The sequence below is a fragment of the Ambystoma mexicanum genome, chromosome 7q, assembly GCF_040938575.1.
Source record: "Ambystoma mexicanum isolate Mex_15411 chromosome 7q, UKY_AmexF1_1, whole genome shotgun sequence".
NCBI classification, from domain to species: Eukaryota; Metazoa; Chordata; class Amphibia; order Caudata; family Ambystomatidae; genus Ambystoma; species Ambystoma mexicanum.
The window spans coordinates 759734631-759750749 of record NC_090941.1 but is presented as its reverse complement, the minus strand read 5'-3'; the positions used below and the strand labels follow the sequence as shown (position 1 = coordinate 759750749).

The window sequence follows — 16119 nt, the reverse complement described above, 5'->3', positions numbered from 1 at the left end:
AACAATTACCCATTCCATATTTTTCACCTCAATTCAATTCTTGAGTTAATACTCTAACAAATAAAATGCAGAGAAATAATGTTCTTTTGTTTCAAGCGCAAGAAACCAATCCAGGGACGGTTGGAGATGTAGGGCACTGAAATCTGCCCCAGACTGCGTTCATACGCTTCAATGTCTGCCATACCTCTGTGTTCTTTCTTATACATTTCCACCAATGCTCACTTCCTTCTGCAACTGGTTTAGTAAAATGTTGTCAGTCGCTTAATGCACTAGATGCCCCAACTTCAAGTAATTCTGCTTTTACATGTTTTCTCCAGGGAATTTCCAGAGATTTTTAACAGTGAGAATTATCGGCCAACATAATTTGTGACAGCAAAGCTTTATGGTTTATCTGACATCTAGTGGTAATCGCCGAGTACTGCATCTATGAAGATCGACAAGGGACCTCGACTTGGGTGCGTCTAACACTGTTCCTATCGTGACTTGTAGTGTACCCAAGATCCCGCACGCGTTGAGGTTCCCCCTGGTTGTTTTTGTTGCTGCCATGATGGAGCATGAAGAGAATGCGTGATTGAGTACAGCAGAAAAGAAGGTGTATGATGTCTACATTCCTTCAAATCCAAGAGGGGAGTAAGGGTGGGCGCATGTGAATCTAAGCAGATACAAGCACCAGAAATACGATAACCGTGAGTAATTTATGTCCTCTGATGCTTGTGAATCTGCTTAGAATCACATGCTGTGCATAGACTAGCGAGCAGTAACAAGAGATGATGGTGGGATGTGAGAAGGAACAGCAGCAAAGATGTCTTAACACTGCCTAACCTACCTAAGAATCAGTCTTAGAATGTGTATCTAAGCAGTAGTGTTGCGTGAAGGTGTGCACAGAACTCCTGGTAGCTGCTTTGCAAATAAAATCAAGAGGAACATTTGCAATGAAAGCTATAGTAGCTCCTGTGCCTAGAGTAGAATGTTGTGCTCTAGGCATAAGGGGTACATTTCTGAGCCAGAGCGTAACTTATTTTGATGCATTTAACAATCCATCTAGAGATTGCCTACTTAGAGGGAGGATCCCCTTCTCTACCAGTGGCAACAGAGAACACATAGATCTGTCTTTCGTAGTGGTTTTGTTCTATCAAGGTAATACTCAACTGCTCTCCTAGGATCTAGTGTATGGAGGCTTCTTTCGGGTGGGATGCTGAAAGACAGTTGGAAGTTCAATGGACTGCTTTAAATGGAACTTGGAAATTAATTTAGGCGCAACGCGTGGGTGTGTGCGCTAAACCACTTTGTCCTTGTGAAAAGAAACAAATGGGTCTTGAACTGAGAGCACCTGCAGTTCACGAACACTCCTAATAGGAGTAATAGCCACCAGAAAGGCTGCCTCATAGGTGAGAGCCTTAAGACTAGCCTTGTGCATTGGCTCAAAAGGAGGGCCCATAGGTTTAGAGAGAACAACAGTCAAGAAGTCACACAAAGTCATTAAGTTCAACTCAAATTTCTGTGTCCAAAACCTATACTTGCCCTCACAACTAAAGATATACAAGGTGTCGGGATGCCAGCACTAAAAGAAACAGTGTTCAAAATAAAGTTCTGAGCTTCTTCCAGCTCTGGCTTGTTCTTAGCTGCCCCTTGCCCAACTTCCAAATAGTTCCAAACTGTCTCCGGGTCCGTTCCCCAGGTTCAACACAGTTCAAAGATATCTCGGGGTTCCTTTCCCCACGAAGGCAGCTCCTCCAACAGAACTAGTCAGTTCAAGTCTCTTGACTTTCAATGATACTTCCAGTTTAACTTTGTAGTCCTTTGGACTCATTAATAGTTCAAACAGATGATTTCTTTCACTTCAGAACTTCTTATACCACACAACCTTGATTCTTGGCTTTCCTTGCTTCTCTGCCAAGTAGGGGCTACTCGGTCTAGGCGCAGTTGTCGGACCGCATGGTCCACCCATTATAGGTCACGCAACTGATAACCCTTGGCACTATGATGCTCTTGGTTTCCCTTGGCCAACACAGGTTTTCTCCCTGTACCTGTGTCAGTAATCAACATTTGCTGTATTTTTCTCCTTGGCAGTCTTTTGGCTTTGCCACAACTTGTTTTCAATTCATTCTGTGGTGTTCATCCTTTTCCACCACCTTGCTTTCACATTGTCCATTAAAGTTAATCAACTTGCCTTTCACACTTGCTTTTCACTTAAGTACTCCTTACAGGCTTTCACTTTGTCCATAAATGCTTCTTAACAATGTTCACTGTGTTCATAATGGCACATCATTCACTTTCCACTTGTGCTGTATTTGCACATAATTTCCATATCTTCTCTTTAGTTCGGTGTTCAATAAATGTTGTTGCATTTCACAAAATATTTGGCAGTTTGTTTCAGTTCAATCGGTAATGGCAAATGTCCAATTCCTGCCCCTGAAGCGCCTCAGTACGAGTGTTCCGTTTCCCACACCCACTGGTACTAGGCTGCTCCTCCGGGAGTCTTCCTTCTTTTCTCCGGCTTCCACTTGCTTCCGGGGACGTGTCAGGAGCTCCAGCAAGCAGCACTCGCCAACTGGGAACCCCGCTGCAGCGTCCCACTGCAATTCGGAGTCTTCAGTGTTAACCAGCTGGAAACATGCGGCACAGGGGGCTGTAGAGGCTCCGACCCTCTCATGGCCCGTTCGGGTCACGACTCCTCTCTCGCCTCTGTGCAATACACGGCGTCCTCTCCACCAGCCCCTTTCCAGCCTGCTGCTCGCCTTGCAGCTGCATCCTCCTAACCAGGCAGGTTCCCCTTTTCTCTATGCCCGTCTCCAAATGGTATGCATCTGTGGCCTCCCAATTGGTTGCAGGTGCAAGTCCTTTGCCTGACCACAGTTGCACCTATTAATGGACATGCCTGACCCTCGCAATGATTTTCCTTCATAGTCCTCTTCCTCGTCTCAGTACCAAAGTGGTGAAAAGGACTAGAAGTGTGCATAACTCCTAGTTGCTACTTCCTCGTCCCAATGTTAAAGGTATATGATTGTGGGACAGTTGATGTGTATGGAAGGGATAAAGACTTACAATACCCTATGAAGGCAGGCGGAGGGTAGGACTCATTCTCATAAGGAAAGACTGGATACCATGTCTAACCTGAAGACATCCTCTCCCTACTCCCCAAGGTTCCTCCCCCTAGGTGATCGTCCCTCGCATATCCACCCCCAGGGTCAGGTTCCAAGAGCGATGGGCTTTCCTTGATCACCCGAGAGGAAGATTGAAGGGGAGTAGATGGGAGGATGCCCTCAGGTTCCTCACTCAGCTCAACATATTGAATTCAGTCCAGGAAGCCACCATAGGTAGCAAAGTACAGACTGACCATACTCTTATTGATTCGTCCATCTTCCTCAGTTATGAGCCTCTCCCCCCACATTTCAAATGGCATTTAAATTGTTTGTCATTGAGGCATCCGATCTTAGTAGAAAAAGTCAATGAACACATACTATAATACTGCCAGACTGATTATTAAGAGGTTTCATTAGAATTGTTATGGGAAGCTTGTAAGCTACTAACTACTTAAGGGGTGAATTAATTACACCATCTTCCACAAAGCACAGAATGATGAGAACACACGTGGGAGAAAAACAAGGATAAACGCCTTCAAATCAGAACACATAAAAACAAATTCTTGTAAGATCTATTGTAAATTGAGAATGGGTAAAGTCGAAATGGAGAAGTTACTAATGGCAGGAGCCACAAAACCTTTATTACGCATGAAACAATTTCTATTATACCAAATATAAAGCAAACAAAATATTGTCCTACAAATCATGCCGCCTCAAAATGAGAAACGATATACACCAATTAAAAGATAGCAACAGTAACCTAAAATGAGATGGACCCCTTCAACATTATTATGACATATTTTTACATGACCTTGTTCAAAGCTGAAACCTTAGATTCTGACTTGCAGACTTATTTAAATCAAGCACAGTTCTCAATGACAAGACAATATTCGCAGGATGCTTAATGCTGCAGACTATTGCGTTAAAAAGAAAATTGTAAAGGCACTGCTGTTTGTTATTATTGACTGGTCATATTTACTACAGGTTTTGAAGGCTTTCGGATTTGGCCCCAATTGTAAACCTAATTTTCATTACCCTTGTACATCCATTAAAAACAACAATCAGCACTGCAAACCAATTTCCATCTCCTGAGGCATCAATAAAGGATATCCCTTTTCCCACTTGTATTTGCACTTGCATTGGAACCATTTGTCTCTACAGTCCGACAACCATAACTGTAGTTGATAAGGTCAGAATAACCAACAACTCGCTATATTAACACATGTGCTTTTTATGAGGATTAACCCGAAATCTACCCAGGAATAATCAAAGAATCACAGAAAAAATAAAATCTCTGTATTTTCTTATACTGCTCTGCCGATACCCTCTATCTCCACAGTTTTCCGGATCTTTAGCATAGCCTGCATAGAGATATGGACCATTGGAAACAACTGAAATCCTATGGTTTGGTCACTGCGTCTCAATCAAAATGAACACTTGTTTTTTCATGCTTTCCCATTAAGATACCACTTAACACAATCAAAAAGTTACAAACCAAAATGTGGAATTTGGATAATGTGGAATGTGTAGATGGATAAACCTCCTACATTTTCTTTAAATAAATGCAAGGAATCCTAAACATCAAGGGGAGATATCAGTACCAACTCTTTACAGTTACCTGCTTGCAGCACAAATCTCAATACTTTTTGATAGGACAGAATACCATCAAAATAAAAAGGTGGAAAGAATTCCAACAATAGAAAAAACTCCTTTAGCTTCACTCCCATGGCTGTCCCCTAAATGTCGGCCATCTACTACATTAATGAGATCCTCTACCTGGGTCAACCTTTTATATTCGGACAGAGGAGCTTGAAAAATGGGGCCTCGCCACCAACTCTGGTGTTTGTGAAACCACATTTTACAACAGTTGTACAGGGCCAAACATATTAAATGGCGAGATGGAGGGATTCATAACTTGGGTCAACTATATGAAGAGATAACTGCACTGACCATTGAGCAATGCAAAACAACTTCCTCTTTCGGAATCAGATACATACCATTATATACACAACTAAAACACTGGATATCCCAACCTAGCGTTAGGAAAGGTGGCAGCCGAGAATTGACACCCTTTAAGGAGTTCATCTTCAATCCCTCAGTACATTAGATCGCCAACATATAATACCACTGTTGATGATAGGTTAACCTATGTGATCCGCTGGGAAGAAGAATTAGAGTGCACAATCATACGCTCCTCTTGGGAGATGACATGGGAAAGAGCTGCTACATCCTCCACTTGCACAACAATCACATAGTACTTAACAAGGGTATATTTCAACGGCTCACGACAGGCTCCACAGAATCTATCCGGAATCCTCCTCCTTCTGCTTGAGAGAGTGCGGCAGGACGGGCTCCATGGCTCATATATTGGTGGCACGGCCCCAAGATTAACCTTTTTTGTCCAAAATCACTACTCTAATTTAAAAAATAATAGGTATACACTTACCTCTAAATCTGCTGGTGCTTCTCCTGGGTGATCAAGATATGTTTACGCTGGGAGCCAAACACTTGAAATTGGTCAATCATATGCTATAAGTAGCACAACTAACTAGTCCTAAATTGGAAATCTGAAGAATACGCATCGATAAACTTTTGCCAATGGAAATCTTTCTCTTTACTTTGATAAGAGATTGAATTAATATCTGAAAGTCAGACATTTTGGGTGAATGCCCATCGAACACTCCAACATGAATGCAGTTTCAACCTTTTCACTTGATTTGACGTTTTATTTACAATGATGATACGGCTAAGGTCCCCATGGACTTGATTTCAATGAGCGATTGTCTAAAATTCGAACACAATTTTCTAGACTGCCACTAAATTTTCCTGCCTAGAATGCAAACCCAAAGGAAGCACTGTCCACGAATACAAAGACAACAGATCTGCCACATGCCCCATGACAAGATGGATTACCCAGTACATTAAAGAACCACCCATTAAGCAGACTAAGACCAAACCCCACCAAAGATCTATGAAAAAACAGCTCCTGGGGGGTCCACATTATTATCCACCATAATAGGGAACAAAATACCAAAAGCAGCATCCTCGGTTTTATCAAACAGGCCCTCAGGAGGACCATTGCCCAGTTTATAGTTTAAATTACGTCCCAATATTACCAGGGGATGCAATCCTGCATTTAGTCATCGTTTAGGGGCTTAGTAGTTCTCTTCCAATTCGCTGATTTGACACATTCCAGGCATTTCAGATTTACTGTAAAGACCACTATTTCAAACACATTCATTAATAGTATTTCATTAGAAGACTTGTTCTTGATGTATCTATTTTTTCTTTGTTATTTTTACTTTATTTTTATTAATTCAGATTATTGTTATTGCAAAGGTTGATGTAAAACCCCACCTCACTTGTACTAGGTGCTATGGTCAGTTGAATAGCCAGGTAAATATTTCTGCACATCTGGCTGTTAAACTGTACCATATGCATTGCAACTGATAGGCTAATACCTTAGCAAAATAGTATTAGCTGCCCACTTTTCCTTCCCTGCCTCAATCACAGTTTTTCTTTGGCTGAACCAATTAGTATTCTGTTGCTAGAAAATCGATAGGCCAATATTTTGCAGAGCACTGTCTCTAAAAAAACAAAGTCCAGGGATTTAATGAAAGGACATTCGTTTTGAGATCCCCCTCCGGTAATGAGGGGACCATTGAACTGGCTGTGATCGTCCATTTGATTAGATTTCTTGGAATAACTTTTAGACGGTCATCAAATTTGACTGGTATAAAGGAAGATAAAGCATGATGCTTGTCCAAAGCGACATTAGGCCTCAATACAGTTTTGCCGGCCCAGTAACATTGCTGGTATAATTGCCGGTAGCCGGAGGTAAATTTGGCCACTAACCGGCAAATAAATGCCGGAATTACTGGCACCAGTATTACCAGTGCTGGTAATTCCGGCAATCCCCTCCATGGAGTCCTACAGGACTCCGTGGAATGGGGATTTTCCACCGCCTGTAATACCACAGTTATTCTTGGATATCAGGTGGCGGAAACGGTAGGGGCAGTTTTCCAGTATCCCACCTGAATTACAGGCAGGATACCGGCAAACTTGTAATAAGGCCCATTGTGTTTACTTTTGTAATCCATTATCGTTGCTGCAAAGCGTATAAAGTGGAGGGCCAGGTGTAGTGAGTGCTGAGTGTAGTGCCCTTGTAATCTCCTCTTGGCTTCAGATATGGTTTCTGTAAGTTCAGCTTCTTTGTGGAACCATCCAAGTTACAGAAAGCAGAAAGAATTGTTTTCAAACACCCTGAAAGATTAGGAAATGGTGCTTATGGGCACAACATTTTGCAATTATCTCCACTCACCCACTCCTAAAACACTGCAAAAGCCAAATCAATCATAGACTATCACTGAAGATTTCTCGAGGTGGTGTCCTTATGTACATGGATCAACTCATTCAGTGAGAAGTTGTACACTTTCGTACAAGCGCAAGAACATTTTCATTGGAAATTGATGTGTAATTTACTTAAACATAATTAATGCCATATTTGTAATTTAATGCTGCAAAATGTTTAAATAAGGCTGCATAATTATGCTTTATAAGGCAACAAAGAAGGTACTCACCTGTGCTAACTGGTCCAGGCGTTCATTAATATCACCAAGCATCCATGTGTCCTCTCCTCGCAATTGCTTCTGTTCTTTAAGTTTCTCTTGCTTTTCATACGCATCTTTTGCCTAAAATGAAATAAATGACATTCAGTGCTTAGCTTTCAACATTGGTGAATATTTAAGGAATACACTGACAGAGTGGTGAGCTGCATAATGTGCAATAGAACATATTTAGCTCCCTAAACATTAGAGCACTAAACAGTTCACTACCTCCGTGTTAATACACTAACCCTTCATTCTTGATTTTTCTGGTACTCAACTCAAAGTTTTTAAATATTTTTTTTTCTGAGAGACTTGCATTTCTTTTACACAGTAACTAGGCATATTTGCTTTATATATTTATACACTCAAGGAAGAACTATGCTTTCACTCAGCGCTGAACAGGTCTAGTTTCAAGCTACTAGCTTAGCACTAAATGTTCCTCGCCCTCTTCAGTTCTGCGTGCAAACGCGGCACATCATTTCATACTCGCTAAAAGTCTATTGTCATTAGCCAATGTATAGTGGGGAGTACACATTTCCAGTAGAGGCATGCTGTTACTACTACATAATGCACAACTGCTAATTTTTAAAGGTTTTTTTGACAAAACAATGTATCTTATTTAATTACTTCATATGGCCAAAGTTTGTATGATTATAAAGTGTATTTAGAATATGTAAAGTTTTGGATGCCTCCTCTTCAATTTCCAAAGTATCTGACTCGCTATCCAAACAAACATTACTGGTATAGCTTAATTAAGTGTTGATTTAATTTGAGGCACCAGAGAGATGGGGGCCAATCAGTGGCATTGAGATTAAAAATCAAACCTGTAGAGACCACCAGGGGACGCAGAAGTGATGGCTGCCTAAGCCTTCCTCTCCCTTTCCAGGCAAGAGAACAAGGCAAATCATCCCACTTGATGGAGGTTTCATGAGATCCTGACCACACGTTTTTGAAACTAATGTTCTGGGGCATGCAACGGTGAAGTAAAAAGCAGAACCACAGCTGATTTCTTGGGAAACTAGACCTTGTAAGTGAATCACCCGGCCGCTCAAGATGGCGGGCGCCAAGCTCGGGCCGCAGTGAAAAGAAGATGATAGACCCTCTACACCCGCTTTGGACTCAGCAGGAGGGAGTGGGAAGACTTCACTACCCCCAACGAAGCGCACACTTTCCTCCGACTGCAGCAGCGCCGCGGGTAAGGAGACTTGAGGGGGACAAAGCACATGCACAGCGCTCAGAGAGCAGAAAGCGCCAGCATTTCTACCTCCCACCCGACTGGAGTCTTATTCCAAGCTGCACACTCCCCCGTAATGCATTTTTCGCTTCTTCGAAACACGCTGTATATACGCTAATGCATTTTTCGCTTCTTCGAAACACGCTGTATATACGCTAAAAGACACATAGTACGCATGATTTGCTGGAGGCAAGGGCCTGTAACATCTGCTCCAGGTGCGAACGACAACCTGTTAACTTCCCTCAAGACCATCAGAGGCTCAAAGGGACTCGTCTCTGGAGGACGTGGTAGTACGGAAGGAAGCATACCCACCCCAACGCGCCCACGGCGTGAGAACGCGCCTTAAAGTCAGCGCAGTGGGTGAGGAGCCCTGTACAGCGTGAGCACTGCGCTCTGACCTCGCAAGAAAACGTTTTTGTACTGCACTCCATGTAAGACCTAGACCCCACTCCAGACCGTAAACTCACCCGTAAATGCCTATGGATGGAGTGCAGTGAAAGTGGGACCCCCGTAGGTCCGACAACGTGAGTGTGCGCACCTGGATAGCCCAACCAGCCCTCCCCACCTGCCTTTCCAGCAAACGCTTGATTGATGCCTTCATCAAGGCCCCCAGAGAGGTGAGGGAAGCATAGCAAGAGCCGCAGACAGAGATGTGGCAGTACGAGGATGTGTTTGGGGATGACCCACACCAAAAATAGCACAGGGCAAACCCCAAGAACACATCGAAGCGTGGGAGACATCTCAAGTTGATTTACCAGCTCCCGTTGCAAACGCCTGCATCTCAATGTACAGTTCCCCCTCTGGGAAAAGGTGCCCCTGGAAGACCAGAGTCCTCATAAGGTTGAAAAGAAGAAGAAAAAATAAATAAATGCTGAGCTGTCACGAAGCTCTTCAAATAGGACACTGTCTGAAGCAGTAAAGACCTGACCGGCCCCCTTCAGGAAAACATCACAGAAAGGAGGAAGACAGCAGGCCCCCCCCACAATCGAAGACACAGCTGTCCCTGACCGGGGTTCAAAAAACTTCACAGGGAGCCCAAGATTGAGTCGCTTGCTGGTCACCAACTGCACCCCCCACCCCCCCACTCGGAGAGCTGGGCCCGTGCACTCTTCTTTAAGCTACGATCGTTCCGCCACACTCCAAGAAACATAGAGCAGGTCGAGGTCCAGGGCTCCTCAGAAATTACCGGAAATGACAGACAGTGCTACCAAGTCCAATATCCGGTCCATAAAATACAGCCTCACAGAAACAGTCTCAGATTTACAAGCGAGGATGGTCAAGGTTTAAGACCGGATTAAGGCTGTAGAAAATAACCAGCTGTCAGGCGATATAGCGGTAATGAACTGTGAAGCCAGATACATAGACCTGGAACAAAAGAGAGGGATAGAGCTGAAGTTAGACGACTTAGAAAACCGGGAACGGAGGACGAATATTTACATCAGGGGCCTCTGCGAAATGCAAGGTGAAACCCCAGTCGGCTTGGAGAGTAGAGTCAAAGCTCTGGTGACATCTCTGTTTGACCCCGCTACCACCCCTGTCTTGGAATTCGACAGCGTCCATAGGGCTGGGGGCCCTCCGAATGGCCCGAGGTCCCTCCTTGTAAAATGTCACTATTACAGGCAGAGGCAAGATATTCTACAAAGAGCAAGAGAAAGAGAACCCATAGAGTTTGAGGGGTGAAACATGAAACTCTTCCATGATCTCTCTGCCACCACACCAAACAGACAAAGAGGTTGTCGCCTCCTAACTGCTTGTTTGCAGGAACAGGAGATTCCCCATCAATGGGGGGTTCCCATTTTCCTTAAGCTTTGAACACGAAGGAGAGAGTTATAGGGTGACCTCAGAAAAGCAGGCCCGAGGAGTCTTGGAAAATCTGCAAGCAGGCAAGTCAGACCCTGACAGTGATAAATCCAGGAGACCCACTGGACTGCTGCGTAAAACCCTGCCTATGTCCCCCAGAAGGGGCCGTGCCCCAGGAACTAGGAAATATAAGCTGTACAACCGGCCCTGAGAAAAGCTGTTTCTCTTGTCTCACCCTATGTCTGTGAAAGTGTTTCAGAACAGGTTGGCGAGTGTTCGGACAGGAAAAGTAATCCTGCCCTAAATATGGATTTAGAAAGCTACCTGCACAGTGACTGATAGGAAACTGGTGTGGTTCTTTTGAAATGTTATGAGAGATCGAATGTTTTTACTACATAGTTAGGTTGCAAGATGATTCTGCTGTTGGATCTTTGGTTTTGATGCAGTTTTGAAAATGTGCGTGAAGAGGAGTCCTTGTAGTGTGGCCCTTTTTTGTTTGAGGGCATCTCAGTCATTGGAAAATGCTGGGGTTGGCATCTTTCAAGGAGAAGGAGTAAAGGGAGGGGGGTATACTCATCGAAAGGGAAGAGAACTAAGTTTCTACGCTTTTGCATCTCCACAAGCACAGCTTCACAAATCTCTTACTCTGCAACACTCCAAGCGTAGATAAACCAGCTATGACATGATTATTAGCCTCAGCGGGGTTCTTAATCAATAATGTGCATTGCAATATGACTCCACCTGATGGTATAACATTTGGGTCCCTTAATGTTAAGGACCTCAACTCGCCACAAAAACACTCCATGTTAGCGGGCCAATTTAAACTCTCAAGACTAGATGTTCTATTCGTAAAGGAAATGAAATATGCCCAAGGGGGGAATACCGAATAGTAAGTAGAGAAATTGGGTGTACGATATGGGCATCATGAGTCAGTAAAAAGGGCGGAGTGGGTATTTTGTATAGGAAGTCGGTAGGTCTCCAGATAGAACACGTCCATCAGGAAAGTGAGGGTATATTCATAGCCCTGAAGGGAAAGTTAAGGTCACGCACAGTCATGCTCTGCTCTGTGTATGCGATTAAGCAGAATCAATCTCAATTCAGCAAGTCCCTGTTTGATTTCCTTGAGGGCTGGAGAGAATGCACATTGGTGTGTGGGGAGGATTTTAATGTTGTAACGGCCCCCAGGTAGGACTGTCACTCTATGAGACAGTATGCTCACCTACCAAACAATTCCCAAGAGGAAAGATTCTTAAGCCAACTGAGAGCACATCACCTAATAGACACCTGGTGCACACCGCATCCGATGGATAGGGCTTTCACCTTTTACTCTCCCGCTCACTTCACATTCTCAAAAATAGATTATTTGTTGGTGGGTGAAGAGAACGAGGGCTCAATATTTTGCGCAACCATAGAGAAAGTGCCTTGGTCAGACCATGAGTTATGCAAGTTGGATTTAGACCTTCGTCATCTCCATAGCACAGAACGCAGGTGGATCTGTAATGACAACCTTTGCAGAGACCCTGTATTTAAAAACACTCTTGTGGAAGCAATAAATGATTACCTCAAAACGAATGACACAGGGGATCTACCACTGATCACTGTGTGGGAAGCGGGCAAAGCCACAATTCGAGGGGCCCCGATAGCGGAAGCGGCGTGCAAAAATAAGATCAGGCTGAAGAGGGAGGAGGAGTTGAAATCTCAGATCACGCAATGGGAACTTCGTGCACGACCAATAGAAGCGGACACAATCTTAAGCAGGATAGAGCACTGACACAACTAACTCCCAAATTCACGGTACAATAAAGTGGGGGGGGGGGGGGGAGGAAGAGTATAAGCTTGCACTGTTTGGGGGCGACATTCTAACATATCTCACATGTCCATTAGACTCAATCCCGCTCTTTGATACTATGAGGGAATAGGGAGCATTAGCAGGATTCCAAGCCAATTTAAATAAGACGGTAGCATTACCGCTACAACCAGATGCTGATCTCCCCTCCCCCCAGCTCATGGCAAAATGGGGTTTTCAAGTGCAGACAGAAGCTATAAAATACCTGGGGGTAGAGATTACGAAACTCCTGGCCAATCTGTTTAATGCAAATTATAAGCCCCTTTGGAGCGCCATCAGAGCGGACTTAGAAAAATGGTCCAAATTATCGCTCTCCTGGGCTGCGAGGTACACCTCAATTAAGATGAACATTCTCCCTAGATTCTTATTTCTCTTCCAGTCTCTTCCGGTAGTGGTTCCCGAGACATTTCTGGCAGAGGTCAAGTGTTCCCTATTGGCGTATCTGTGGGCAGACTCGAAGCCCAGAGTCCCATATGCAACACTGACCTGAACGAAGAATAGGTGGGGGCATGGCTACTTTGACTACCACAGGGCCTCTCAGTTCCGTATCCTCTCTGATCACCTTTGGGAAAATTCGGAAAAGCAGTGGGTCACCCTAGAAAGTGTACTCGTTGCACCGGTCACCCTGGGGGAGTGGCTATGGGTCCCACAAGGCACCATACCTCGAAAGACCCGGCAACACCCAGTCTTAGCTGCATTGTGGTCATTATGGTGCCCCACCCATTCCATGAAGGGTGTCACATCATGGCCATCCCCTCTAAGTTGCATGTGGGGGCCCCCCATACGAGATCATTTTACCGAGGTACTCCGCTTCCAACCCTTATATGAAGAGGGACTAGTTAGAGCTGGAAAGATGTTGAGAGAGGGGTCCTAAAATTCTAAAGCAGAGTTACAGGAAGCACTGCATGGCATCACGATAGCTCCCTTACTCTACCTACAACTGTGAAGTGTTTTGTGGGATCCACGTTGGGGAGACTCCCTCCGATGCCCCCTCACAACATTCAAACATGTTCTGAGTGAGCACCGAGGCACAAAGGGGTTGATTGCCCAATTATACAGTGTGCTACTCACCAGGGGTCACCTAGCGCATCCCACTTCTGAAACCAAATGGGATGCAGAATTAGAGTTGCAAAATCAGCCGGACACATGGAGGGTAATACATAATGCAGTTTGTGGACATCGATATCCATGCAATATGAAATGCACAACGGAAGACAATTGATGAGATGGCACTACACCCCACAACAGCTGTCAAAAATGTTTCCAGGGACATCCCGATCTGTTGAAGGGAATGTGGTGTGAGATGTGATTACTGGGATCAGTAGTGGGGGTATGCGAAGGTCCAGACATATTGGAAGGAGGTCTTGGGGTGGATTCAAGCAATAGATGGTATTAACAGGTCGCTCTCCCATCTACTTGTTTGGCATTGAACCTGATGGTGAAGATTCATACGTACCCCTTTCGCACATGCCTAGAAATCTATTGCTAGCAGCAAGAGTGTGCTTAACGGTCAAATGGAAATGTAGCACTTTGCCGACGAAAGGGGAATGGATTATGAAAGCTCACCCATTCTATCAGATGGAAAGTCTCACCGCTGCCCTATTACAATCTCATTCTCACATAGACCTGGTCTGGCTCCCCTTTATGGAGCATTACACAGCATATCGGGAAGCGATGAAAGGGGCAGACCCATGCCTAAAAGTGGAATGCCCTGAGCCGACCATCCAAGGTCCCGGTCGCCCTTACAGTTGCGCCCCGCTGAGACATCAAGTACGGTTGAATTATTTCCGTTTGACACGGAGGAGGTATGTATGCAAATGTGGACTTGTTGCATGAATAGAAGAGATACATTAAACATTTTGAGTACCGTAGTTTCAGGCATTCATTCCAGGGGCAGTGATATATGGGAAGTAAGAAAAAACATGGTTGGTAAACACCTCTTATTTGGAAAATATTATGACTAACATTGTGGAGTTAATATATGTATTGAGTCGCTATTAGCTCTGTTGTAAAATCAATAAAATTACGTTTAAAAATAAATAAAAGTATCAAACCTGTAGGTTATTTAAAAATCCTGAATACTGTGAAACTCGGAAGCATCTTGTTTTAACTGTGAGGCCATACAACCATATGCAAGAATGTGGTTAAGATTTGTTCATATGGTGATAGGTGAAAACATCTGGTCAAGATTAAGATTAATGGAGGAGTCTAATACACCATTGATTATTGCATTTATTAGGCTTTTAAAAGTTAAGCATGCATTTTTAGATTAAGTTTTTTATATCAAATGGTAAAGACGTTTGATGGGCTTTCAAAAGAAATAGGAATCTTAAGTGAATGTTATAATTTATAAATAGGGATGAATGATTTGTAAATTGCTCATTATTGATTATGTTGATAAGATATTCTTTGTGAAAGGTTTCTTTGTAAACTAGAAAAACAATTACTTCATATTTTAAACTTCTCAATGGGCTTGAGAAAGCACAGGAGTGAAAAACCCATGGAGGGAATGTAATTATTATCCAGCTAAATTGAGGCCACATATTCAAGAGAGCCAGAATATATATTTGTATTACCAAACAAGGTGGACGCCATTTATGTAACAGCCAAACGTAAAACCAACCAAAAATATAAAAATTGGCTAAGGGCCCACAAAGCATTCATGCTTCAAAAAGATGCTGAAACCATAATGCAAAAGATGAGGCAGAAAATGTAATCAGAATTCTGAACAATGAAAACGCGCCTCAAGCCGCGAGGATGACCAACATGGTACCTGAAGCAGTCTGGTCCAGTCACTTCACGGATCTCTTTACTAAAAAAGGGCAGTGGCCGGACCAATAATGCCAACTTTTGAAAAATGGAACTTAGACTTCGAGACAGAAGATATTCAGCAGATAATTAGACAAGCAAGTGCATCGAGGGCCCCAGGACCCGACGTCTCACAAACATCACACTAAAAGAACCAGAAAAATGGGCAGAGCTATCTACTGAGCTGTTTGCCAGAATTTCTATTGAACGTGCCACTCCAAAATCATGGAAGAATGCCATCATTGTTCCCATCTTCAAAAAGGGTAATCGCGCGGATCCCAAAAACTATCGCCCGATAGCCCTTTTGGATGTGTTGGGAAAAGTCTATGCCACGATGTTACAACACAAATTACTACACTGGTCCATAACAAGGGGACATATGGATGTGCGACAGTCTGGCTTGGTGAAGGGAGTCGGGTGTGGTCTAAATCTCTTGCTAATAAACTTTCTGAAAATGGAGGCTATAAGAACGGGAAAAAAGGTCTACCTAGCCCTACTTGATTTTTGTCATGCCTTTGATACCATCGACAGAGAACTCCTCTGGACAAAGATGCAGAATTGGGGCTGTCCTGTGAGCCTTTTAGCCGCAATTAAGGAACTTCACACCGCAACTACCATCAAGGTTCGCTTAGATCAACGTGGAACCTTAACAGATGCTATTAACACCTATTGTGGAGCAAAGCAAGGATGTCCCTTGGCCTCCTTAATCTTCAATCTGTTCCTGTAAGACATTGGCATTAC

The 16119-nt window shown here is 43.7% G+C and overlaps 1 protein-coding gene across 1 annotated transcript in view; it reads right to left on the bottom strand.

Moving 5' to 3' along the window:
* Window positions 1-16119, bottom strand: part of CWF19L2 (CWF19 like cell cycle control factor 2) — a 2067169-nt gene that overhangs the window by 1943491 nt on the left and 107559 nt on the right. The window contains exon 2 of the mRNA XM_069640682.1: window positions 7664-7774. Coding sequence (XP_069496783.1) covers window positions 7664-7774 — 111 coding nt within the window. The remainder of the gene's footprint in view (window positions 1-7663; window positions 7775-16119) is intronic.